The 27,378-nt window shown below is 43.5% G+C and overlaps 1 protein-coding gene across 6 annotated transcripts; it reads left to right on the top strand.

The window, feature by feature from the left end:
• Nucleotides 1-27,367, top strand: mid1 (midline 1). 6 transcript variants are annotated; one of them, XM_047601932.1, is made up of 11 exons: nt 1-712; nt 14,669-15,390; nt 16,576-16,635; nt 19,789-19,884; nt 20,555-20,662; nt 23,164-23,312; nt 23,401-23,528; nt 24,149-24,292; nt 24,855-25,016; nt 25,094-25,301; nt 26,247-27,367. In XM_047601932.1, exons 2-11 carry the CDS (start codon nt 14,725-14,727, stop codon nt 26,593-26,595), a joined length of 2,070 nt encoding a protein of 689 aa, XP_047457888.1. In that variant the 5' UTR covers nt 1-712; nt 14,669-14,724; the 3' UTR covers nt 26,596-27,367. The 6 variants fall into 6 exon arrangements, with proteins under 6 accessions (XP_047457888.1, XP_047457886.1, XP_047457889.1 ...); XM_047601930.1 differs by lacking the exon at nt 1-712 and adding an exon at nt 4,950-5,113; XM_047601933.1 differs by lacking the exon at nt 1-712 and adding an exon at nt 7,191-7,459.
• Nucleotides 27,368-27,378: the final 11 nt, after the last annotated feature.

Genomic DNA, 27,378 nt, shown 5'->3' with positions numbered 1-27,378 from the left:
TCTTTTTTCTTTCACATTTAAGGGACGTACACCCAATTCCTTAAATATGACCTCATTATGGCAAGTGTGGAATTGTGTTTTCAGACTGACTCATCTATCTCACAGGACCAATTGTCATTAGGGCGGAGAAAACTAATTCTCTCTTGCTTAATAGCAGTATTTCTTTCTTGTTCCTGCCTGCTGGCCGCTGTGAAGCCTTGATCTTGAGCCTTATTTCCGCAGAGATAAAGAAAAGCCCTTTATCAGTTTTATCTGATGCTGACTCACAATATATCAAGTCCCACCTCAGAGTCACTTTTTTTTTCTTTCTTTTTTTTTTTTTTTAATCCATCTGCTCTGTTTTGCCTCGTACAACTCAGAGTGGTGTTCATTAACCGCGTCTGCCCCAAAATGCTGCTCGGAGATAACGAGCGTCTTCCTCCTTCGACTCCTCACCAGCTCATCAAAGGGTTAAGTATTCTTCTCAGGAGGTTCCCCTGCTCCTGTGTCAACCTGTAAAGCAGATGAGAAGCAGAGTGTGTGTCAGAGAGGTATGTGTGGGCACACACCCCAGAGAAGGGGAGTGTACATGCAGACAGAACACCTTCAGCCTCCTGTCTCCTGTCTGTTTAACCTCAGGGGAAGCAGCAGCTGCCTAGCAGTAATACTCAGTTTTAGACTGGTATTTATTCGCCAGGGAGAGACACACACCGCCGCAGCCATGGGGAAGAAGGTAAGATCTGATAAAGGAATATTTAGTGGCTTTAAGTAAAGGGAATTTAATTAGTGGCAAATCTTAATTTTTTGTTTCTCTTGTATAAAGTGGAAATCAGCTCAAACTCAGCTGACTTATTCGCAGTGCCGAGAAAGAAAAGGTGACCGCAGGCCCTAAATCATTTCTCACGAGGTTTCCGGTAAAGTTTAAATCTCAAATCAAATGTATTGTGATCATTTTATAATATTACACATCAATCGCAGCCTATTATGTGTCATATTGTCTAATTCACACGATGCAGCACGCACAGTCGGGAAAATATTAAACCCGCACACGCATGGATGCCCAGGAGTGCACAAGCTGGATTGGACAAATGAAGCGCCACACTTTCTCTGCATTTTAAAGGAGTGCTGGTTCTGTGTGTGTGTGCGTGCGTGTGTGTGTGTTTCTCAGCATGACAGTTAATTCAGAGAGTCAGACATGTTGACTTAATAACCAGTTCTCTCTTGTTTGCACACGCATCACATCTGCTGACAGCTGAGCGCGGCGCTGATGTATCAGCTTCCTCATAAAACAAATCTGGCAAACAATTGAACTCGTAAAAAAAAAAAAAAAAAAAAAAAAGAGAGAAAGTAAGATTTCCTGATCTCCGGGAGGAATTTGTTGTCATGCTTTTGGTGTCCAAGATTTTCAGTTTCGTGTATTTGTGCAAGCTTATGAATTTCAATGAGGCCCGTTGCTCTCCTCCAAACTGTTGTTTTGGTGGGAACTGAAGCAATGACATGTTGTTCTAAGAGAGAACAGAATGCGTAATTGTGCCAAATAACTGTGGAGAGGGAACTCTGGTAAATTCATTTAGGTTTTCAGTGCTTTCCTCCACGCAGGCATCAGAATGTGCTGCTTTAGTTTGTAGAGACTATTCTGTCTTAACACTGACTAATATTCATTCAGTCGTCCCTTTTCGTACTGTAAACCACCGAAAGAAGACGGCGCGCTATGGCTGTGTAATTTAAATCTCACTCTCGCTCTCATTACAAAGGTTTAATTCTTCAGGCTTCACTCCAAGTGATAAACAAAACTGTGTCTATTACATCTACAGCGCCAGCTCCATCCGCAGCTGTGAGTTATCTGGGCCTGGAGCTGATGCTGGGTCACTCTCAGTGTCGGAGCTAATAACTGTCCACGGACATGGGGTCTTGTTGGGGAATGGGGGTTTGTTGTTTAGATATCTTTAAGAGGACCAGCTTGGGCTTTAGACGACCAGAGCTCTGTCGTTTTGTCCTAATTTTTTTTACATCACATTAAAAGGTTGTTTGAGGTTAAGACTCGGTTTTAGGTTCTGGGGTTAGAATTAGCTGAAGATAAGGAGCCGGGGAGCACACAGTCTCAATGGATATGCTGACAAAGACACCTAAACAAAGCCTGTGTGTGTGTGCGCTCACACTCTCAATATTATTTTTATCAGTGATACTTCTGCAAAGGTTTCATCCATTTTAAACACCAAAGAGTTTGTCTCACACGCCAAGATTGAGAAATGAGACCTTCATTGTCTTGGAGGAATGCTGTTGTTGACATGCACTGCAGATGGAGTGTAAGTGAGGACAGTTTGCATTTTGCACTCGGAGCCAACATTCACAGCGAAAGCTGCAAACCAATCGTTCTGACGAGCTTTTAACATCCAGGGTGTCTGTAACGCGGCAGTGACAGGCCCCTCATGCCTCCGTGTTATAAACATTAGCGCCAGGACTGGTAGTGCTAACTGCGGCAGTGACAACGGCGCAGAAAACGGCTCAGCTCGAAAAGATAGTGTTTTGAAAACATCCCCCAGCCCAGATGCAGCCGACCCAGATCCCAACAGCTGGGCTTGTGCCTTTGGCTCCAACAGTCTCCTTGGACACATGAACACGACGCATAACAACAGATGTTCATATCTCCTCCAGCGAATTTTGGTGTAGGAGGTTTGAGGTTAGAGGGATAGTGACTCATTCTCTCTGAGAACGGAGGAACAAAACTGTTGACTTTTATACCTGCCCGTGTTAGATAGGTACCACTGTTTAACTGCTACTGCTGCTGCTTCTGCTCGTAAAACAAGACCGCATTTGGGGGCTGGGTGGAGTCACCAGAGGTAAGATCGCTGGAGTTCTTCACTAGCACCATCTCCGATAAGTCCAGTGTTGTCTGTTAAAGTCAAGATAAAGACGTGACACTAGTTTTCTGCAGCAGATTCTTCAAAAGCTGGAACCAATTACAGACTTCTCCAAGCAGCAAAGAATGTAGCAGGCGCTCACCGCACCCTTTCAAAAGATCCTTTTTTTTTTTTTTCTTTTTCTTCTTGTTCGGGAAAAAATAAAAGCCAAGACTTTCAGGCGATGAGGCTGTGCGGCGTGGACTAAACATAACGGATGACCTTACTTTTCCAAAACTGCTTCGCTGATTCCTCTCAGCAAAGAACAGTATTTCATTGTGCGTCTCTCACCCTCAAAGTGTAACTGCTTTCTTGGTAAATGATATATGAATGTGTCCTTTGACCCTCTCTTTTCCTTTTGATGTTCCGTCATGATTCTTGTATTATACATTAACCACTGTGTGAAAGAATGTAAGAAACTATTACACGACTTTTATATGTGCCGAAGAAGAATATGACAATTTAAACATTAGTGTCTGTAACGCATAAGTCTTCAATGGGGGGTCGGCAGAAGCACTGCAGGGGGGTTGCAAAACCTTTGGTTGATTAGACGTTTTTTATATATATATATATATTTTTTTTTTTTTTGCCCACAAATTTTCTTTACATACACATTAACATGCATTCAATACATTTTATCGAAGGGATAAGGTACTGAATGCAATATGATAATAATATATATTTATAAATAGTACTAGGCCAAGGCCATATCACAGGTCCCTACTTAATCTCTCCACCAGTTTGGGGGTCCTTGGCCTGAAAAACGTTGAAGAGCCCTGATTTTATTGACTCAAAAAACATGAAAAACAGCACAAGGTAGCTTAAAAAAAATCCACCAAATCCCAAACTGATCAATTATCTGTGGGATGCACCGGAACAAGCCTGATCCACAGAGGCTCCACCCCTGCTATAAGGCAATGCACCTCTAGAACCCCTCAGCTCTCAACATGTGCCTGTTTGGTTTGCATCCATAATTTTACACTAAGTTCTGTCACACCATTTAAGGTCACTGCATGTGACACTGAAGTGTTTGATGCACCATATTAGCGGGGTGAACAAGGGTGACAATTGATCCTGCTGTTGGCAAACCCGTGAACCCGGCGCCAATAAAGCTGCAGTGACCTCAGAAGAAGAGAATCAATTCCAGGCCACTGCTCACAACAGTATGTACTGCCAGCTAATCATAAAGCCCACTGAATGCCTGTGCACTGAATTCACATACGACGCGCCATTAAAAGGACGAGGAGTGCCTTTGACACGCTACCTCAATTCTGAAACTTCGTGGAAAGTCGAAGATGAATTGCACTAACAGCTAATTGGCTCGGCGTTAGCGTGTGTGCATTCGTTTGGTTGACGTCCGGGTTTATTGTGTGTTGCTTAGTTGTGGGCGGCATCCCTTGGGGATGAAAGCAATTAAAATCTTGAACCTCGGCCACTGTCGGGGCAGGCCGTGCTTTCATCTTATTCTTTACTGGTAAAAATGAGGAGTGTTTTCGGATTGTTCTGGTTAAGAAAATAATTATTGCAGCTCAGATCAGTGTTTGCGCTCGGAAAGCACGTGCTAACTCAATTAGGCATGTACGTTCAGACTATAAGTGCTCTCGTTTCTGAGGGCCTAATGGATAACAGCGTGGATATTTTGTCCTGCGCTGCCTTTGTGTGCGCTCATTGATCTGATAAGCGCCGTTTAGCGGGCAGAAGAACACAACATTTATTGTTAGGATGTATGGAGCTGCGTATTAAATGCAACGATGCAGCCTGGCCCTGGAGACTGATCCCATCTGTTCAAGGGCTGGCCGTGTGGTTAGAAACTCATCAAATCGTGGTCCCCAAGGTTTGTGCAACCCCCTTCACCCCCCCAGCTCCCCCTTTGTCTCTCCATTTGTTACCTCTTTGTCTTATTGCTGAGAGGGTGGGGAACGAGGGGCACGAGCTCAACCCCAGAAGGGGTAAGGAGGGGAGGGGGCTGATGGGCCCAAGCATTAATGGAGACAGTATCCATGGAATGGCCCAGTGGAAGTGACGCTTCCTGGGCACGTTTTACGCTCGCATGAACATACTGCTGGGGTTGGAGTAGGGTGGAGAGCTTTGGTAATGAATGAGGGAGTGTGCAAAGGGACCCGTTAGGATGCTTCTGTATGTTTTGTTTAAGCCGTCATCCATGTGCTACTCAAGCAGAGCGCTGTGCCGTTCGTGAGTGCCGCGTTTCAGAAGATCACTTTGGACTACAGCATGTAAGTCAGATTCACTGCTACGTTTTCTTTTGCTCTTAGTAGGCAGTTCTGGTTGTCGCGAGGTTATCGTGACCACGTGCAGCTTGTCCTACTGCTGATCAAATAGTCATGTGGCTCTCCACTGAACACCTTATGTTCTCCTTTGTGTACGTGCACACCTAGGATTGCATGCATATTTCAGTATTTCTTTGTTCACTGTGAAACTAATTTGCACTTGGCCGCACACCAAGGTGACGCATTACCATGTAACATCATGATGAGGCTGCAGTTTACAAATGCCTGCTTGCATGATCCTTTAAGGAAACCCAATCCTGTTTTTTTTTTCTCAACCATCAAAGTTTATGCAACATTCAATTTCACAGCTTATTTTCTTATCTGCTGTTTCAGAAGGGGCGTTTCTGGCCATTTTCAGGTCTTTTTTTCCTGTTAATACAGCTTGATGTGCCAACCGTCACAAGGAGGACGGCCTCGGGCAGCAAATGGCCTTATTTAGTGGGGATGAATATTCATTTGTTTTGAATAATTATTCCGCCAGTGCTGTTATTTATTGATAAGGGAATATATGTACAGAATAATGCAGCATATTTTCTGGGAGTAATTTTAGGAGGATTACACCAGCATCTTGATTGCCACTTACGCAAATGCAAAAAAAAAAAAAAAACGCATAATGGTTTTTGTTAGCTCAGCAACATCTGGAGGCCCATTTTATCAGTTTGGAACTGTTTCTGCTTTGTCAAATTTGATACATCTTGACATAGTTGGATTTAAACGGTAATTCATATTCGTTTCGAATGGAACGTTAAGCTACTAAGTAACAGAAATACACAAAAATAAACATTTTTTGATCAATTTTCCGGACTGAAAGCCAGAGAAACTTCGTGTCTCAGTTAGGATTGTGGGTCAGGTTGGGTTTTCCAGTGGGTGAGGCGGAGACACTTGCTACAACCGCAGGCCAGACAAGTTGTCTTTTATGGAATGCTTAAAACAGTAACAGACATTTTTCCACTTAATGTTTATTACAGTTCAGAAAGGGGCGTGACTTTGGATTGACCCTGGCCATTTTCACCTTTGAGAAGCACTGACCTCAAATGTTAAAGTGACTGTAAAAGCAGTGTAAATGCAGTTTGTGCCTATTTATTGCAGTGAAATGAATCTCGGTGTGAGACTGAGATGTTTTGCATGGAAAATTGATTTGTGCTCTTTACAAATCCATTAGTGTGTTGGTAATGTGTCCAGAATGAGCCGAGCATGGGAGTCGCACTGGAAGTCATGCTTGATTCGCTCTTTGTTTCTCATTGCTTCGAGAGTTTAGTCGCGGTCGCGGGGCTGAGAGAGTGACCTCTTTCAGCCGTTGTTGTCTCGCGAAGAGTGTCTTTGCAGATCTGTTCTCCTTACAAAACTCAGCAGACCTTCGATTGGCATGGGCTGTTGGAAGGAACTGGACAGTGACAGACAGCCGTAGGCTTGACTGAGAAACAAACAAGCTGTGAAGAGAGAGCTGAAGGCTTGCCAGTGAAAAGATTAGAGTGGCATTTGGCTGGAGTGCCAAGATGCATCGTTGCTCTTGCCACACTGCCATGGCAACGGAGGCATTGTGCTTAACTCGAAGTCCCCCCACTAAGTGTCCAGACTGTACCAAAGAGTCATTTAAAGATCCTGCGATTATTCATTCCGCCTCCAACGTTTACCTTGTTCATCATGCACAAAATAAATTACATTTTGTTGTATTCAGCCGCATGAAAAAGAAATTTGTCATTTGTGATAACTCACTCATTTCCATGCCTTTGTGGTCTTTGAAATGACATGTAAATGCCTAAAAGTCTATTATAAATGTGCGTGCAACCCGAGCTGAGCATCTCCACAATTCCATCTATCCCAGAGCTCCCATTTGTCATGCAGGGCACCTCTGTTCCCTGGTGACCAATCAGGAGTGCTTCCTTGGTGGCTGAAAGCACCCCCTCCACACCTCATCATCACACGTGATTGACAGCCTCCCACATCAAGGAAGGGGGGTTATTTACCTCCTTATGTTCTCATGGGACTAAGTTAATGATCCCAGCCAACAAAATAATACAAAGAGGGAAAAAGCCTGAGAAGTCGGCGCCTGGTTGAACCATTTGGAGCAGTTTCGGCTTCCTTTAGAAAGGATTAGAGAAGTAGGGGCTGTGTGAGGAGAATTTTCAGAGATAGCGGTGAGACAGATGAAGCAGCAGAACCCAGACAGAAAGAAGGAGCTAAAGGGAGGCTTCTGAGGAAAGCCAGTGCTCTCAGAAAAATCTCTTCCTGGGCTTTATTTCTGCATTCATCTGTCAACCTGACTGCGGACTGTCTGGCTGACTAACAGAGGTAAGGCATGATCTGTATATTACACTTAAAAAGTCCCCTCTGAGTCTCCTTAAGACTTTTAAGTTTGGCTTTGAGGGAGTTTAGTTGCCCTAAATGTGACATGCTTCACAGTATTCTGCTGCTTGATTCGCAGGAAACTGTCGGCCTCAATATAAACAAATAACAGTGGTGATGTTATGGTTAGTTATGGTCTGTTTTCCTTCCACCAAAATATCTCTGCAGCTCAATTAAAATGTTTTCACGCTTCATTGCGTGCGTTGCCACACTGCACATTACGCTGACCCAGCCATTGGCTTTGCATCAGTTCTCCTGCAATCGCTAAGATGTTAATGTGTTTAGGTTACTTTTCGAGTCATTATTTGGCTTAACTTGCCTTAAAATCTAAGTTCTTGTACTTTCTTTCGCATTTCTTTTCATTCTTTTATAAACTGAAACACATGGCTTACTGCTAGTCCAAATCAATCCGTGCCTAATGCGCTGTGGTTTTTCTCCATACTATGAAGATTTGCTTTGAGAGAGAAGGACCACCCCAAAAGACTCTGACCTGGTGTTGCCGACATGGTCATCCCATGTTCACGGCACCTAGCTGTTTACCTCAGTTAAACAGTGAGCTCCGGACCCAGAGCGCAGAAACTGATCAAAACGTGATGTGATCCACTTTGATGCCAGTCGCGTTAGACAACACATGTTTGTGTTGGGAGCGTTTTCCACGCAAGACTGGTGAACAGATGCCAACAACTTTCAACACTATCTAAGTCATCTGTCGCAGCCGCAGTGCATTCCTGTGTGCTGAAAATTTCAGGGAGTGTGTCCACATTAAGAATAACAGGGTGTGATTGTTTTGAGAGCCTGCTACACGGTCTGATAAAAACTAGCACGGGTTACCTGTCTGGTCCAACTGCCCTGATCGGCAGCTGCGATATTGAGCATGTCACTCGCCAACAGCGCTGCGCGGCGTTATCTGTTGGGGCTCCGTTAATATGGCTCAATTTAACTATGATGAGTTTCCACTAAGCCACTGACAAAGCGGCGCTCTTGTATTTTCGTGAGAGTATTATCATAATTGATTTCCGTATTTGCTTTTGCACTGTTTCATTAGGCCGTATCGAATCTCGCCTTAAGCATGAAACAAATTTCCAACATCAATAACGCGTACTAAGTTTCAGAGGAGAACTAAAAAGAAGTTCAAACTTTGCCTGAATATGGTTACTTTTAAAAGCCATCATTAATTATTGGAGAAAAAAACAGGCATGTTATCAAGGCTTTGAACGTCGCACACAGCTATCTGGAAGACTTTTATTTGTTGAGGACAACAAAGCTTTGTCAAGAGTTATGGCAACACGCCACTCTCCGATAGCCCGCAGAGATAGACCAAACCAGCAAAAGTCCTGCCCCTTTCACACGATTGGCTAATGCAACAATTTGCAGCCCACTGCGTCTCGATGGGATAGGTAGGAGTTCTCAGTTGAGAGGAGAAGGAAAAGGGTGGTAAGTTTAGATCCTCCTGCTGCTTTTCAGTAGGCTTAGAGGGTCAGGAACTCACAGAGAGCAGAAGAGACGAGTCACTTTGCTTAAAGTTCAGAGCACTGCAGTGGATCAGACTTGCAGAGCCTGTGTATCAGCTGTGAATAGCTTTAAAGGTGGCACTTTCCTTCTCCTGCTCCCCTTTTCATGGCTGTAAACATGTGGCAGGTAAGTCGCAGGGTCATTCTCAACTCGGTCTGAACGGCATGTTACTGCGCCTCTGTGTTTTTCTCCCAAAACAGTTAGTCATCATATGTTTCCAAGCCTCCGGGGCACGGATGTGTTCAAGTGCCGAAGTTGCTGTGCTCTCAGATTCTTTCACGCTCTGAACTGTGGATAATACTCCATGGGGTGACTAAGTGAAAGTAACGAGGGGGATTTTAGAATTAAAAAAACGTTAAAGGGAGTGGGAGCAGACTGAACAGATTTCCAGTGTCGAAACACCTATTTGCTTTGTAGCATTTTCAAACTGTCTAACATGTAGTTTTTGCTATAATTTGCTGGAGAAACCACTGTAACACACCTTGAAACATTATCCCTGAAGGTGCAGTTATGGTATGGGCCACTTTTTCCCTTTACTGACATCCTTTCTTGGTCTTAATAAAAGTGCGTTTGTACTTAAACTTAAAGATCCACTGCATCACTGAGGGAGATAAAACCACCCTTTCATCCATAATCTGTCAGCCTCGTGACCTACAAAATGCCATTTATTGCACTGATAAGATTTCTCCCCCGTAACATCCGTATACGTTCTGACAGTGCAGTTGCAGTCTGTGACAATATGTGTAGGCATGCTGGAGCTAATGAAGAGTAAAACTGGGACATTGCACTGGGGTCTGTGGTTGCCCTCCATTAATTAGTAACTTATCTTGTTCTTGTGAGGAGTAATGGTTGACAACCTCCCACACGAGCACCGCTAGTGCTGATCACTTGTGTGACAAATAGATGTAAGACCGTCACCATGGCAACACATGTGGAGGCATTTATAGCATGTAATTAAAAGTGAAGTGGAGATTAGGTTGGATTTATCGGGGGCCAGACTGTGAAGAGAGCAAAAACAATGCGATTAACTAAGTTAAATTTGCATAATAGTTTGAACTGGAGTTATTTTGTTGATTGCAGAACGTCGCCACGTGATTTTGACATGTCATCCGAGTCAAGACTGATCGATGCATTTCACTAGTCAGCCACAAGGTGTCGCTCTGCGAGTGTTTTCCACAACGGTCAAAACCTCATTCTTGTTGAATGACGTCTGCAAATTCTTATTCCCACATGAAGCACGGCGGATAAAAGGTTTCAGCATTGAGATATTCTGCATTCTTTGATCATTTTGAGCTCGGTGAGGCATTATTTTTTTTTCCTTCTTTCCTTCTGCCCGGACCTCGGGAGTAACAGGCTAAGGCCGCATGCTTGGAAAGTCACATTCTGTGAAGTTCCTGTGGTTGTGGAGAGGATACGGTGTTTTCCCTCTGATGGCACCTGCCAAGCCGCAGGGAGGAAATGGGAGTTTGGTGCAACTTCTGATGCTGACCAGGATGACCTGTGCAGCGCAGAGAGCAAAGCAGTATGCACAGAGAAGGAAAACAGGAACAAATGAACTCGTTAAACTGACCTCTTGTCGACCTCTCCCATTTCGAAGTCTGTAAGAAACTCATTACTGACATTATGTGGCTGCATTACAGGTTTTTAGAACTGAATCTCATTTTACAACCACCTCTACACCCTGGAAAGAGGCTGAAGCCAAGGCTTCCATTACAACAGCCAAAACTTATGGCGCTGTTATTCTTTTCCATACAATTTGTTTGACAGATGCACTTTAAATTCAGTAGCCTAAACGTTTAGGTTAGTAATTGACTTGTCTGCTGTGATGATTTAAATAACAGTATCAGTGGTTGCTGGTCAGGGCCAGGCTCCATTAAGCTAATCTCAGTAATGTGTGCAGCTGCAGATCAGGTAGATTTGTCAGTCTAATCAGCTGGCTTGTGCTGCTACAGCTGTAAATCACATTAGGTCTTAGTGGGCTGCTGCTGAGCTGGCTGCATTAGGGAGCAGCAACAGGCCACACATTGGTCACAGCTACGCTGCGAAGACAGGATTACAGATAAATATGTTAGGTGTCTGCCCCAGGATAGAAGACAAAGAGCAATCACACTCTCGCAGTCTCGCAGAATACGTGGTTGGTAGCTATCATTAAGGGCGATAAAAGACCATAACCTAAAGGATTACAAAGTGCTTGAGCAGGAAATTGTCTTCATATATGAGACGTTGTAATTGTTCCATTTCTAATCGGCCCATTACTTCCTATTAAAGTAAAGCTACAAATGTTAACTTACCGGTCGTACTCAAGTTCGCCATCTGACACACAGTGAAGTGCATTTGTCACGCTCTTGTCTATCTGCTAATACTCAGCCTTAAGAATATGAAAGTTTCTTTGTCGTTTTTGTATCTGCTGTGCAACATCTGGGCTGCAAACTGCGATCATGTGCAAATGTAAGCTGGGCTCTTAAATGGTGTCAGTTTTCACACAAAGATGACTGTTGCATCGGCACGATATTCATTTCATGATACGATACTATATTGTGTTTTGGTGTTTGGTTTTAAATCATAATATTGCATTTAATAATTTGTGATCATCACTGGTTACATATTGTAGCGTGTCATTACATCGTTACTGATGCGCGGCCTAATTGGTTTGGATGCTGCCTGTGTGGCTGTCTGTCCCGAAAGGTAAACAAACTTTATGTGCACAGAATTCCAACTCCCTTAATGTAACCATTGCTTAGATAGACACTATTTACCACCCAGTGAGGACAGCGCTTCTCTTCCTCTTCCCCGTCTGCACTGCAAACTTGCATTGCAAGTGCGCAAGTCACAATCGTTCACCTTTTTCTATGTGAATAATTTGTGTTTAAATGTGACAGACAAAAGTGAGCAGTGGAGCTGGAGAATCTATTCGGCTGGTCTCCCTATTCAGGCTGATCAGCTCTCAGACAGATCTCTCGTTACTGAATTCCTTCCCATTTGGAGACCGTACAGGAATGCCTGTCATATTCCCTTGTGTACGCTCGAAGCAGTGCGGCTCGCATTCACGGCTTTGTCTGAACTTTAGCACATATTTAATATTTGCAGTGACTCTCAATGAGGACAGTCACTCTGGGGACTCCTGTGAATGACAGGAGAATTGAAACGGAGCGCAGCAGGGGTGTGTCTGGAAATAGAGGCACATGCTAGGCAGATGGTACCTCGGTGATTCCCCCACTCCAGCTGGGACGGGCTCGGATGTGGCGGACGATGTTGATGTAGTATCTGTCTTCATTTTTTAGGCTTTGCGCAGATGTTTACTGTCCTTCAGTTCGCACTGAGGGATTTCTGCGGAGTCGCTCCGCAGCTAGTTTAAAGCCACGCTGAATTGTTCTGTAAGCCCCAGAGACCGTTATGTAATGCGCTGATTCCACATCACCTTGTTTGTCGGATGCGGGGGGAATCACAGACCTCTGGCCCACATTACAGATGAGCCCTGCTGCCTCTCAGGCTCCTTCTCGTGTGTGTTTTGTGTCTTCGGCCTTTCTCTTTGAATCCCCGGTGGCGTTGCCAAGAAAAGTTCCGAAGCATTGTGCCACTTGAAGCAAAGAGACAGTCACACAAGGAAAGCTGAAACTGATCCTAATGCTTTGAATTTCTGAATGGGCAGGGCTGAGAGGACACTGACCTGCCTGTGAGGCGTGATCCTGTGCCTCCGCTTGTTTGCCGATTTAGTCTCTCCCTCTTCCTCTCCCTGCCTCTCTCTCTCTAGCTCTCTCCCCCTGTCTCTCTCTCTCTCTCTCTCTCTCTCTTCTTCCAGTACTGGCCAGAGCTCCAGCTGTAGGTGGAGCTGGCTTTCCTGGAATTGTCGGGCAACTTTTCCTGTTGTGCTTGCTACCTCTTGCTCAATCTCTCGCCTAATGACAGCTCTGCTGCAGGATTCCTGGGGCCGTGAAGACTTCTGGATGCGTACCTCTGCAGCGCGCTGGAGTTTGCGGCCGGTGCATTTGCCGTCATAAACATATTTTCATGATTCAGATCAGAAGTTTTCCTTCAGCAGAAATGTCTCGGCAGTGCACAGTGGGGCGAAATCCATCGGTGGGTAAAGTAAACTGTGTATGAATGGGAGAGGTTTCAGGAGTGCGTAATGTACTCGAGGCTATAATGCAGTTTGCAGGAGCTCTTTGCCGTGGTCTTGTTTTACAAGCTTTTTGTAACTTCGGGATATTTTATACCACAGGCAATGACATCAGAGGATTAGCATCTTTGTGTTTAACGTACAAAGCTCCTTGCTCGTTTTGTACACTATTTAGGTCATTGCCAACTTGACCTGTCTGACGAGCCCTGAAAAAGGCAGTGTGTCACAGCTTGTAGTTTTACTGAAAATGATGTGATGCTGTTTTGTGTCTCAAATGGAGAAACTGGGCAGTTTCATTGCTCTTCCAAGCTCCATTTACTTTTAGGACACTTAAATATGGACAGATGAGTTCAGCCTTATTTAAGGTAAACATAATCAAGAATATTTAAAGCGCTTGTTGAATTACCTAACAGTGAAACAATGAAACAAAATTGGTTCCAAAGACTTGGTGTTTTATTTTTAGGTTTGGATAACACAGGGGTCGTCTTTAATCCTCCGTTTCTAGGCTCCTGCCTTTATCTGTTTGTCTGTCAAGAACAAAACAGCGAAGAAAGAAAGGCCCACAGATGATTCTCAGGCACAAGAGACAAGTGCAACAATTGCTTGTACAGTACAGCGGGACAGCCGAGTGTCTGTGAAGATTCGAGTAGAATGGAAAGAAACAAACCCAGGTCTGTGGCTCAGAGGTAATTGCTGTATCCTCGCAACTTCAAAAGGATACTTGTGGCTACTGTCCTCATAATGAGCTTTTGCCTTCTTCACACATAATGAGCGGAGGTAGGGAGTTCACATAGAGAGACGCTGTGAGCACAGTGTGTCCGCTCGCAGCTGGGGTGTCTGGAACAAAGGCTTAGTGTCTGTGATGGTGTGGAGCCCCAGCCATCCGCAAGCAGGCCAATAGACTTCTGCTTGGCTGAGTTGTCAGTCCTCACTGGCCTGCTGGCCCCGCGGACTCCTGTGTAGAGAAGAGCACATGCGGGCAGGCTAGACTATTCCTTTGCCAAATCAAAATATGCTGCATTCTTTAAGTTGAAAGTTCAGCCAAACAGTCCCCATGGAAGTTTGATACATGTATTGTATGCAAATGTTTTTGACAGTGTGTCCTCCTGCTAGCTTGTCTTCAGTTAGCTTTATTTACATAATCCCTTTGCATATTTTCGCACGGCTTTTGTATCCATGTTTTCATATTCAACGTGCAGTGTAAATCACATGAAACTCAGCTTTGATTTTATTGTCCTAATACTTGGCTACTAATACCAAGTAGGAGCGATATTGTATGCTTCATGTCTAAATGTGGATGTGAGGGCTTCTTCTAACTGGCGTTCCTCTATCAATTCATCAACCGATTGTTTTCCTGATGAATTATTTTCCCAGAATAAAATGAACAATCTTGTTACAAATTCCTAAACACCAAAGTGATTTCATTAAATACTTTTCTCAAGGAGTGTTTACTGCCTCCCACTGTTTAGCTTTTTTTTCCCCGTGCTGTCAGGTTTTCTGAGTTGTTTTCTGTGTCATCTTTACAGATAGCTGATCGGCTTCCCTGGATTTCGCTGACAATCCTTCTTTGTTTTGCCTGAAGATGGAAACACTGGAGTCTGAGCTGACCTGTCCAATCTGTCTGGAGCTTTTTGAGGACCCACTGCTCTTGCCCTGCGCGCACAGCCTTTGTTTCAACTGCGCCCACAGAATACTGGTCTCCCACTGCACCCCCAGCGAGCCAATTCAGTCCATCAGCGCCTTTCAGTGCCCGACCTGTCGCTATGTCATCACCCTCAACCAGAGAGGCCTAGAGGGACTCAAACGCAACGTGACCCTGCAGAACATCATCGACCGCTACCAGAAAGCCTCTCTGAGCGGACCCAACTCTCCTAACGAGACCCGGCGGGAGCGAGCCGCCCCCAACAGCAAAGCCATGACATCTCCCGGTGACAGGGTGCAGTGTCAGTTCTGCGAGCAGGACCCTCCGCAGGACGCCGTGAAGACCTGCGTCACGTGCGAGGTTTCCTACTGCGAGGAGTGCCTCAAGGCCACCCATCCCAACAAGAAGCCCTTCACGGGCCACCGTCTGATCGAGCCCTTGCTGGACTCCCATCTGCGAGGGCTCATGTGCCTGGAGCACGAGGACGAGAAGATCAACATGTACTGCGTGACAGACGAACAGTTGATCTGTGCGTTATGTAAGCTGGTTGGACGTCACCGAGATCACCAAGTGGCGGCCCTCAGTGATCGATTTGACAAACTCAAGGTAAGGAAAGGCTTCAAGTTTGAGGAATGCTTTGGTGTTTGTAAGGAAACCCTCCCACTAATGTTAGCCCCACTGAATGAAGTCATACCTCAGTATGAAAGGTGCACAAAGATAACGTTTTGTAATAATCATATATGAGCTTTTGCGCCGCTTGTTTATTAGCCGTGTTAAATCACAGCTCATCTGCAAATCGTAAGACATCTTAATTACTTTTTAATGTAATTTATATGAAACAGATGCTCAGTAAGAAGCTGCTTTGTGAACAGCCTGCTAATTGAAGGAATATGCGGTTCTCCTTTCAAGTCCTGGTACGTTAATTCGGCGTGAGGGAGATCTGCATTCTTCGCTGTTAATCAATTGTGAAGCAAGTTCTATCTTTCAGCAAATCTACAGTGGCACTTCCTATGATCGCCAGTGCGCAATAAATAACTCTACAAAATCACTTCCTTCTGACTCTATTAGATTTTACAATAACGTGTCAGTGTGAAAGCGGGAAGCTGTCTCTCACTTGGCCCGTCTTAAATGCAGTGGCACCGGGGCCAGAGACTGCTTTCACACTTTTAGGTTAAGTGGAAGTGTGCTCACTTTCAGCTGATGGGTTGACATCAATAAGACATGAGAAGATGGTGTTAGCTGGAGCATATAAAAAGGCGGCTCTTCTTTCCTCTCACTGTAAACCCGAATGAGCCGAGATAAGAAAGTTTTGACCCGGCAGGTCGGCATTTTGAGACGAGGAGGTGCGAATCGCGGCTTCAGTAACATCACAGGTTGATTTTATATTCCGTTCATTATGTGAGGACCCTCAAACGTGTACAGTTTTCGCTTCGTCTCAGATCTTAAACTCAACTGACTAAATCTCTTCAGTTCTCCTACAGTCTGTCCAGAGAACTGCATGGCATAAACTGCATGAAAAAAAAAAGAACATTCTCCTTTTTAGTCCAAAACACTCGCAGTTTTCATGCATGACTCACAAAAGGACGGTTTTAAGTATCACAAGCAACTCACAAACCCCCTTTTGTGTCCACTCCTTTCTTTTCACAATGCTTGGTCACGGTGGAATTTGGATGCAAACAATCTTTTTGCAGCTGTTTTTTTTCTTTCTTTCTTTTTTTTTTCTTTTTTTTTAGGAAAGGTAGGTCAGTCTTAACCTCTCTCCTTTTGTTTGATCATGCTGTCATTGTGCAGAAATCTCCTGGCCGCTTTCTCTGTGTGGGGCGTGATCATCCACACCAGGAGGCAGACCAGGTGATCAGCATCTTTTTTTTTTTTTTTTTTAATTTTTTGAAAACACATACAGATTTACTGTATGGACCCCCTGAACCCGAATATCCCTCTTTTCCCAACACAAAATAAGTGAAATTAAATCAAAACACATTAGTTGCAACTCGAGTAATGAGAAAAGTTTGTGGCCTTGGTGGTTATTACTGTGGGAATCTGTTCAGTATATATATATGTATATATATATATATACAGTAGTTAATGTGCGCTCTGAAATTGTTACTTCTCTTTTAATAAGGACAACATCCTCAAGATTAATTAACACATTAGAACCTTGAGGGAACTGAAGCAGACAGAGTCATCTTCATCACTTGAGGTTGTTAACACTTATGATCTAGTGTTGAATAATGTGAACTGAGTGCTCGTGCTCAGTGTTTACCTGCTTCGTGTGCGAATAAAGTGGCCTCCATTCTCCTAATCCATGTATTTATTTGGTTTTGTACCTCGTTGACCTCGTATTAGAGTACGTGCGGCCAGACCCATTGTTAGAAGTGAAAGAGGAAACGGCAATTCCCATCTTAGAGAGAGACGATTTTTTTTTTTTTCCTCATGGCATGCGGGACAGGACCCAGGTGGCGTGCAGCTGAGATTGTTGATAGTCGCTGGCTTTTTCAAGCACATGTTTACAGCGTTCGCATTTCTCAGAAAGCCTCACACAAAGGGATAGTGTGACACTGTAAAGGCGCGCAGGGGATATGTGTGCGTGTGACGCAGCGTGATTTCTTTATCCTGATTTGGGCATTAAAATGCGGGATGTGTTTCGGGTTTACATGTCTACAATGTTCTATCCATGACATATTCTTTTGTTTGTGTCATTTGTTCGCCAGTCGATCATTGAGTGGTATGCGCAAACGGACAAAACTGCCCCACTCACGGGCGATCGCAAGTTGGAACTTATTCCATATTGTATAAATTTAAATTTAAACACATAAACACATGTGGAGGACACGTGTAGACACAGCTACGAGGTCAGAAGAATGAAATTAAGAGCCAGAGCCCTTTCTCAAAAGAGGCTGCGATGCAAAACGTTCACCCACTGGGCTGACATATTTAATATCAGTGATGCTCTAAAGAAAGTAGTGATGTAAAATACCGGTATAACTCACAGTTTGAAGCTCTTTTAACTGCGCTGACGTATTGTGTAGGACGGCAGCACAATACGTGTGTGTCTGAAAGGCAACAAAGACTCTTTGACCTGTGCATGTATTCTGCAGGGTCTGCCTGTCAGTTAACGTTTCCAATAAGGATATATGTATATATATATATATGTTGTTTTTTTTTAAATTGAAAACACTCCATTTTCGCTTGCAATTTCACTCGAAGGTCAAAAGACCTTGTGCACATCACACACACAACATCCTTTGTTGCCAAACCCCTTTTTAGCAGCAGAAGGCCGTTTGTGTGTTATTGAATTCATAAAATAATATATATATATATATATATGCAACTGCATTACACATTTTATTGAACATTGTGTAGTCCACATTGTACAAATCTTCTGAAGGACGTACAGTATGAAACACATACTATGGTTATTTAGGTGCAATCTCTGATTCAAATGTAAGCTTTTATATATAAAACTGGTTTGGAATCTGCTGATGAAAAGATGAAAAACGTATGCTATACTGTAAGACAACATACAGTAAAAATCTAAGTAATTAGTCTTAACCGATCCAACATGATCCACAATCCACTTCCAGTGCATTTAAAGTCATTACTGCCCTCCAACCGAGTAAAAATCTCAGATGTGTAATAGGACCTGCGGCGCTCACAGGATGGAGCGGCAGCCAGGGGATAAAATTTCGAATGTTGACACAGGATAAAAGTCCAAGTCCTGACAGTGACCTGAGAGGAAGGAAGAGAGACTGGCCTAAGCAAAGGTGTGGGACCAGAAGCATTCACATACAAGAGGAAGCCCCTGTTCTTTCCTCTCATCAGGTTTCAATGATTTTAGGAAAGACAGAGAGCTGTCTAAACATGTGAAGAATTGTAACGGTGCAGGAGAAGCTGCATTTTAGGTGCAATGAAGAAAACTGCAAACCAAAACGCGCCGTTTTGCTCTTTATGACCTCGTCGGTGTGACACGTGTTATAACCAAACATTCTTTAAAGTCTATGCATTTGGCTGCAGCGGTTTCTTTAATATGTTTTGTTTCATGCGCCAGTTTTGAATTATTGAACTCACCTCACCTGTACCTGCAGCACAGTATCCGAAATGGCTTTCATCACAATCCTTTCCATATGAATAAATCATATTCATGAGAGCAGTAAAATAAAGCCTCTGCTATTTTGGTGCACAGTGACGCGGGGGCCCTTATGAAATCACAATGTGAAACATCTAACATGAGAATGTTCTCCCCACTGTTTGATTCCACCCTTCAAGATCTTTGCAGGCTTCTCTCACCTGTTTTCCTCTTATCTATAGTCTCTGTTTTCTTTTTCAAAACTGGAAATGTCCAATTCTGGTTTTGGCATTTGTCTTTTTTTATAGTATAGTATAGTTTTATAGTATATATATTCTTTCTGAAATGTCATATTTTCAAGCATTGTGCATTTTAAAGAGAGACCGTGTAACTCTAACCATGAAGATGAAAGATTAATTCAGATGATTTATTAAAGTCGCTCAATAATAGACTAAAACTAGCTTTGTTTCATCTGATTCAGTTGAAAATGAGGATTTCTCAGAGCATCACTTAATACTTTAAAACGCATTAAATTGCCTGTTGGTCAATTGCGCGACATCTGTTTTCGGTTTTATTTTAATTCAAATCATCACTAAAAGACTGTCATGTAATTACGTATTTTTCTTTTATACTTAATAAGAATAATACATTGTGAAAAGTACCGGCACAATCATCACACTCCCCAATTGCGGTTGGAGATTAATTTTAAAGCGTAAGCCTTTGATCTGAGTCAGTGATTAACACAGCCAGGGTTTAGTTGTCCAAATCACTGGCAGATGCTCTTCTAAGCTTCGCGGCCTTAGCAGGAAGTGCGATGGGATCCATGACACCCAGGGTGCGTCCTCTCCTGTGCCCATCACACCCGGCCTCCGACGTGCTCCTTATGTTCCCATTCACCTACGCGTAATAAAATATTCCTTTTCAATCTTGTTTTGCAGCAAGCCTTGGATTCTAACCTCAGCAGTCTAATCAAGAGGACCAGTGAGTTGGAAAGTCTGATGGGCAAACTTATCCAAACCTGCCAACACGTGGAGGTGAGGCTGTTTATCTGTTCCCCTTCGGGTGGGGGCCTCCGTCGGCCTCCGTGGCATTTCATGGGCAACAACTCATTAAATTATTAACACCGTGATGAATGGCTGTATCTGAAGGCTGCGTTTTATCACGTCAACAAGACTGAGTGCTCATCAGTCTGTAGTTCAATAGTTTCTGCCGGCTAATGGATTCTTTTCAGAGCGGGCTCATTCGTTCATTCATTTATTTACACATAAGGGGGAGTATTTATTTAACATAGCTCCTATAATGATAATGTTGTACTGGATCATATCAACTATTTCTCATCACTAGACATCCAATTACACTTGCTCCACACCGATTTGAAACGTCTTGTTTTGGTAAATTTGCTCTCTTTAATGCGTTGCTTGTGGTTTCAAATGTGTGAGAGATAAAAACTGTGAACAAGGTCAGCTGATTGCTTCTCAGTCCTGCATGAGAAGACAGAATTATGCCCTGATCTAGTTTTCTGTCAGACTGTGCTTGCATTAATTGTGCAGTTGGTTGTGCTCACAGTAATGACTTCCAGTTTCACACGGTTGCCAGTGCAGAGCAACAGTTTCTCAAAGCAAATTATTATTATTATTAATAATAATAATAAAAAAAGACACCCACTTCTTTTCCGTTTCTTATCTGCGCTTCTGTTCCTTCTAGGTGAACGCGTCACGGCAAGAAAACAAACTGCTTGAAGAGTGCGACCTGCTGATTAATATCATACAGCAGCGGAGACAAATCATAGCGACCAAGATAAAGGAGGGAAAGGTATTGTTTATCACCTTTTGCATCTGGATAGTTTTGTTTGTTTGCCACCTTGTCTGTGATGATAACCTTGCCCCCTGTGTCCTCATACACGTGCCTGTTCCGATGGGAACGGAGCAGTAACAAATCACTGTCGTTGGGTAAAAAAAATACACATCTTCCGACATGTTTTTGTTCAAAGGGAGAGCATGTAGTGTTTGAAAGGCACATTTGTCTTCTTACATATGGGAAGCTGAATTCACAAGCAATAAAATGCGCCTTGCTTACTCTCGGGGGCCTTTGATGCAGCCATCCCGTAGTGCGTTCACGTGGATCCCACGTTTCCAGAGTTGTGAAGTTCCCGACTTTGCGCCGCTCATGTGCTTTTAAGTCGCAGTGTGGGAAAAGTGTTGAAACATAATGTCTCCAGTAGGCAGCTATGATTAATTTTATGGTAATCATAAAATAATCTGTAATTTGTCAAAAGCATGGTGTTGGGTGCTCGTGAGTAATGGGCATGCAGCTCGCAAGTGACAAAAGTGCAACATTTTCCAAGTCTGGGTTAGGGTTACGTATGTCGGCCGTACTTCAGCGCATATGATGTCGACAACTCGAGAACATATGTAGAAAAATGTTCTCCAACTTGGGGGTGCGTTTTCCCACTCTGGAACTCATGTTTCCAATTATTGCCTCATCACGTCAATGCACCATTGGTATCATTGTATGGTGACTAATATTAGCTACATGTGATATTCGTTTGGGTCATTGATATCAGTTTACCAGCGATATCAGTCTACCATGTCTAACCAAAGCAAAAGCGCGGCGTACGCCTACCTGGAGGCATGTGTGCTGTTTCCTGCTTTACGTCTCATTAGCTTTCAGTCATTCCAGTGTTCATGTTTTTAAAGCTACTGATTGCAGCAAATATTTCTGCGAAATCAATCAATTTAAACCACGTCCGTGACCAGACGTGGGCGGCTGTGGCTCGGTAGGCAGCGTGGGTTTTCCACGAACCAGAGGGTTAGCGCTTTGATCCCCAGGATGTGCCCCATGCTGAAGTGTCCTTCAGCAAGACACCGAACCCCCAGTTTCTCCCAGTGCAGTGCACTGGTGTGTGAATGTGCATGTGCTTGTGTTAGCTGTAAAAGCACTTTGAGTAGGTAGAAAAGCGTTATATAAAAGCATACCATTTATGATTTACCATTTACATAAGTCCTTCAACCTGAACCACCATACATGTCATTCATCCTTGCCCTTTGAATGTCACTTAAGTTTGTCTAGGTGTAGACAAAGAAATGGTTCGGCTGCTTTAATCCTTTAAGACCTGCGCATAAAAAAAAGGTTGTGGTACTTGAACTACCGTAACTCAACGGTGGCCAAAATTCAAAGTGTGCCTGAACACTGGGAAGTTGTGCTTTCTAGGGAAAAAAAAGCCATTACATTAGTTATACCCAGACAAAAGCACAGCTTGTCAGTGTTCAGTCACGCTTTGAATTTTGTCAATAGAGCAAACCACTGTGAGTTACGGTAATTAAAATACCGCATGCTTTAACGTATCAATACGTTCAGGCTTTAAAGGGCACAACGTCATATTTGTTAGATTTCGGGAAGGAAACCTGACACACACAAAAAATGGTTTAAGAGCAACTAAAAACACATGAGCACAAGGTGTTGACCTGGCCTCCAAATGAACTAAATCCCAAACGGATCAAGTATGTGTGGGATGATCCACAGAGGCCCCTCCCTTCAACCCACAGGACCCAAAGGCCCCAGCTAACACAATTGTCCATTTTCTGATGAGTTTTAGCTGTTTTGGAGGCACAAGGGAGACACAGTATTAGTATATAGTGTACAGGGGGTTAAGAAATGTCATAGTTTGGTTTAAAATGGGAAAAACACAAAGACCAATTGGTATGCTTCTGGTTTCTACATACTCCTGATACACTCATCCGAGTTTGTTTCTTTTTTTGGCATCAGTAATCCTCTCTGGAGCACCTCTGACACAGTGTAGATTCATTTAATGTGATGTGTTATGCTTTGTGAATAGTTTCCCTTCCTTTCCCCCAGTCAGGCGCCCTTAGAGAGCTGCTGGCATGCTGTGCCATGCTCAGTGTCAGAATAAGATCAGCCCCGCTTCCCGTGATGGCCTTCGCTAGAGGAGAGCTCTTTCCTTCCTCACCCCGTGCCTCATGTCAGGTCGCGAGGTTGCTTTTGTGCCGCTGCGCCACCGAGTCACAGAGGGGGGTCTGGCGGAGAGTCTGGTTACTATGGCAGTGTAATGAGGGATGTTTCATAAGCACACCTGTCATGAATGCGTAGCTTATAGAGCTGGTTGCATCTCCGACTTGTGAGAGTGACGGGAAGGAACAATCTGATTGTCGAAGGTGTATATGAGATCTCGCTCCAGCAGGATTTTGTAATTGGTGAGGTAAAACTCAATCTAGCGCCCGGCAGGCTGTAGGTCATGAATCAGTTGGTTATTTTCGAAGCTATTCATCTATCCACGTTTCCAATTTTCTGCCCAGTCTATGAGGATGAGGAAGCTAGCCCAGCAGATAGCCAGCTGCAAGCAGTGCATCGAGAGGTCCTCCTCCCTCATCACTCAGGCCGACCAAACCCTCAAGGAGACAGACCACGCTCGATTCCTCCAGACGGCTAAAAGTATCTGCGACAGGTGAGGAAGCAGTGAAAGCCAACCCTCACATCAAACAGTGCGCCGTATGAAATCATCTCCTAATATGTATCTTTTATTTTTATCATAGAGTGTCTATGGCGACAGCGTCTTCACAAATCCTGTTACCAGAAATCAACCTGAACGACAACTTTGACACTTTTGCACTGGACTTCTCAAGAGAGAAGAAAATGCTCGAAAGCTTGGATTACCTAACAGGTGAGTCAGCACGCGGCAATTTATCATTCGGCATCAAGTCTGTCTGTGAATTACCACGATCTATTGCTTGTTCAGTATATGGTGCTTGATGAGATTGTAGTCGCTCACTCAATAAATCTTCAGACCTTATTTTTATGTGATTTGCCGGGTCCCTTTCTCCAACAAAAGCACTTAAAATGATCCACACCTCATCCCCCGACTGATGGATTTCGACCACTTAAAGGCTTTGGCTTGAGAAGAGGCAGGGAGTTTATATTTCACGTGCTTGTTAACGAGTGGCAGGAAACTCAAAAGCTCACATATTTTAGGCAGCAGCGGTTTTATTTCCTGCCGAATGAAACAGGTTTGATTGTTTATGCTCAGCTCCTGTTGTGCAGGGAGAATTTAACTCTGCATGGGGGCTGTAGCTGGAGGAACTCCAACGAAGATTAATTACACTTGTCAGAATGAAGAACACAAACGGGCGGTGCTATATATCCACCACTTGCTTCTACAACACACACACACACACACACGTTTTTTTTATTATTTGTTTGTTCATTTTTTCAATGTTATTGTATATATAATGAAAAGTGCTCTACTTTCATTGCTTTCCTCCTCCTTTCGCCTCCTCTTTGCAGCGCCGGACCCACCAGCAATCCGCGAGGAACTATGTACGGCTTCATATGACACGATCACAGTTCACTGGACATCAGATGATGAATTCTCTGTCGTCTCATATGAACTTCAGTACGCAATCTTCACCAGCCAGTCCAACGTCGTCAGTGAGTCCACGTGTGGTTTTCTTGTGGGAGCACAGCAGAGGGCTTAGGATAAAGGACATGACAATGATCGAGGGACTGATGGAGGGATTTGGAAGGGATTTCTGTGAAGGACCTGATTGTTTGGAGGCTACGCTACAATATCCAAACTTAATGCTGTGTTGCAGCGGCAAGAGAGGATAGCTTTGCCCTGGCTCTTAGGGGTAATGAGATGTTACCAAAACACACTGTCAGTTTTGCAGTGCCTCAGAAGGGATGGGAAAAAATAAGAAAAAAAATAAGTCATCATAAGCTCGATATTATCTCAGGGCCGAGATGAGAAGCTGTTTGAGCTTATCGCCCTAATACGGTCACAACATGCTTGATTAAGCAATTTATTCTTATCTGCCTCAGAGCTGCAGCACATTTGCTCGAGTGGTAATGCAGCAATATTTGATGAGTCAAAAATTAGCAGCTATAGACCGACTCATTGGACATAGTCACATCGCATCGTCTCACTCCTTCACTTTATCTAATTCTTTATGGTAAATTGTTCCTTGTCACTGACTTTCTGTTGTTGCTGCAGGTTTGTGTAATTCTGCCGATAGCTGGATGATAGTGCCAAACATCAAGCAAAATCACTACACTGTGCACGGACTCCAGTGCGGCACCAAGTACATTTTCATAGTCAAGGCCATAAACCAGGCTGGAAGCCGCAGCAGTGAACCAGGGAAGCTCAAAACCAACAGTAAGTCGTGTTCTGTTTGGAAGGAGTTCCCATCAATCTGGTGTATCATCTTACACACTTCTTGCTTTTACTCGAAGGTCAGCCATTCAAGCTCGATCCAAAGTCCGCCCACCGGAAGCTGAGGTTGTCCCACGACAACCTGACGGTAGAGAGGGACGAGACGTCGTCCAAGAAGAGCCACAGCCAGGACCGCTTCTCCAGTCACAGCAGTTACGGCGTCACAGGAAACGTCTACATCGACAGCGGCCGCCATTACTGGGAGGCTCTGATAGGAGGAAGCACATGGTAAAAACATTTACATACTTTCAGGGGGTGTCAGCAGTGTGACATTGTACTGCAGGTCTGATGGATGGTTGGCTGATTCACCACTTTAGTCCTGATGCACAAGACGTATTGGATCCATTTCCATGAAATGTGGCACATTCATGCAGTGCTTCAGCAGTGGAATATAGCTATTCACATTTTCTGCTGCTACTCTATACAGTCCTTAATGACAAATTTGAGGCACCTCAGGCACAACTTTTGACAGGTGGATCCTTCAGTCAAAAGACTGAGGAGAATGGTAACAATTTTGATGCTTCTGATGACAAGTGTCACTACTTTCAATACTTCTATAAATCAAACAATCAACTGATTTATCCACGATAGAAATTATAATTTTTTGCTCTTCTATAAAAACTGCAACAAGGAAAATCCTCCATCCTACCACATGTGTTCTATATCAAAAACGGCCTAGTGCTTTTTATAATTATACATTATCATCATTTTGCATTCAATATTAAGCTATTCAAACAATACACAGGTTCAAGTATTCGTAACAGATGGGTGGCCATGCAACTGCAATATAAATATATATATATGCCTCCATTAATCCCTTTACTAAAATCAGTTGGATTTGTGTTAATGTTAAATTAAAGAAATTTAATTTTTGGCGGGAAAATTGTGGGGGGAAATTAAAAAAAAAAACATATGAAAAATGTCTGATCAACCAAAGATTTTGCGACCCCCCCTGCAGTACCTCATGGACCCTCTGTTGAAAATCTCTGTTCTAATGCATGGATAATGATAACCTAAGAACAGAAGGAGAGGATGTTTTTCTGCATTTTCTGCATTTATTTGCACTCCACTACTGATTTCTTGTTGTGTTACACAGCTACTAGAGCTGCTAGCATGTCTGAAGACAGTATTTATTCCATCATCACCAATCCTTTTTTTTTTTTTGGAATGCAGGTTTGCAGTGGGCATTGCTTACAAGTCGGCACCAAAGCACGAGTGGGTTGGCAAGAACTCCTCCTCCTGGGTACTGTCTCGCTGCAACAACTCTTGGGCGGCGCGTCACAACAGTAAGGAGATACCCATTGAGCCATCACCCCACCTGAGGCGTCTCGGGGTATTGCTGGACTACGACTCCGGATCTCTGTCTTTCTACGACGCCGTTGGCTCTCAGCACTTGTACACGTTTGACATTGCCTTTGCTCAGCCCGTGTGCCCCGTGTTCAACGTGTGGAATAGGTGCTTAACAATCCTCAGCGGACTGCCCATTCCTGATCACTTAGAGGGGACAGACTACCACAACTGACGAAACCTGTCTTGCTTGATTTTCTCTTTGTATCCAAAAGGAGACCCGGACGCCTGCACCTTTGTAACTGTGATGAGCACACACTTAACGATGGTGGAGAAAAGTAATCACAAGAGATGAAATGGCCTTGGTGTGCACCACTAAAGAAGAGGGAATTAATTGGATTTATTTAAGACATTATTTTTCTGGCATTTGTAAATGTATTTCTTTTGCTTTGCACATTTATTTTTATTACTCTGCTGGGTGATTTTAAGGTTTTGCTTACAATTTCATATTTTCAAATAGCTTCAGAATTTCAAATGAACTTCTTTTTTTCTTTTTACGTTTCATAATACACACATATTTTCCATTCATATCCTGGTGATGTTATGTGCAAGTTAAAAGGTTTATTTGTCCCAAATGCTGGAAAGATGTTTCATAGAGTGTTTTAAGTATATTTCAGGCGAGTTTTTGAGAGAAGTTTTAAAGTCGTAGCACTTTGAGATGACATGGTTGACACTATAAAATGCATTCCTTAACCACGTCTATGGAGATACAAACGTTTACTTGTTATTGCATTCCACAGAAAAGGCACTTACAGTAACAATACATACGGTCAGCTTCACTTATGAACGTATAATTTGAATTGAATCCAAGTATTTATTGTCTGTGAATGTTCTGGTACACTTTGCTGTTACGGGACAACTCATCTCCTCGTTTTTATAACGGATCTTCATCACAGATTTCACGTTTAACTTTTCTTTGACCAGCCCTAATAAATCACATGACGACACTTGTGACTTG

This window comes from Mugil cephalus, chromosome 12 (genome assembly GCF_022458985.1).
Source record: "Mugil cephalus isolate CIBA_MC_2020 chromosome 12, CIBA_Mcephalus_1.1, whole genome shotgun sequence".
NCBI lineage: Eukaryota > Metazoa > Chordata > Actinopteri > Mugiliformes > Mugilidae > Mugil > Mugil cephalus.
The sequence above is the reverse complement of the archived record's forward strand: the minus strand, read 5'-3'. Positions and strand labels throughout refer to the sequence as shown.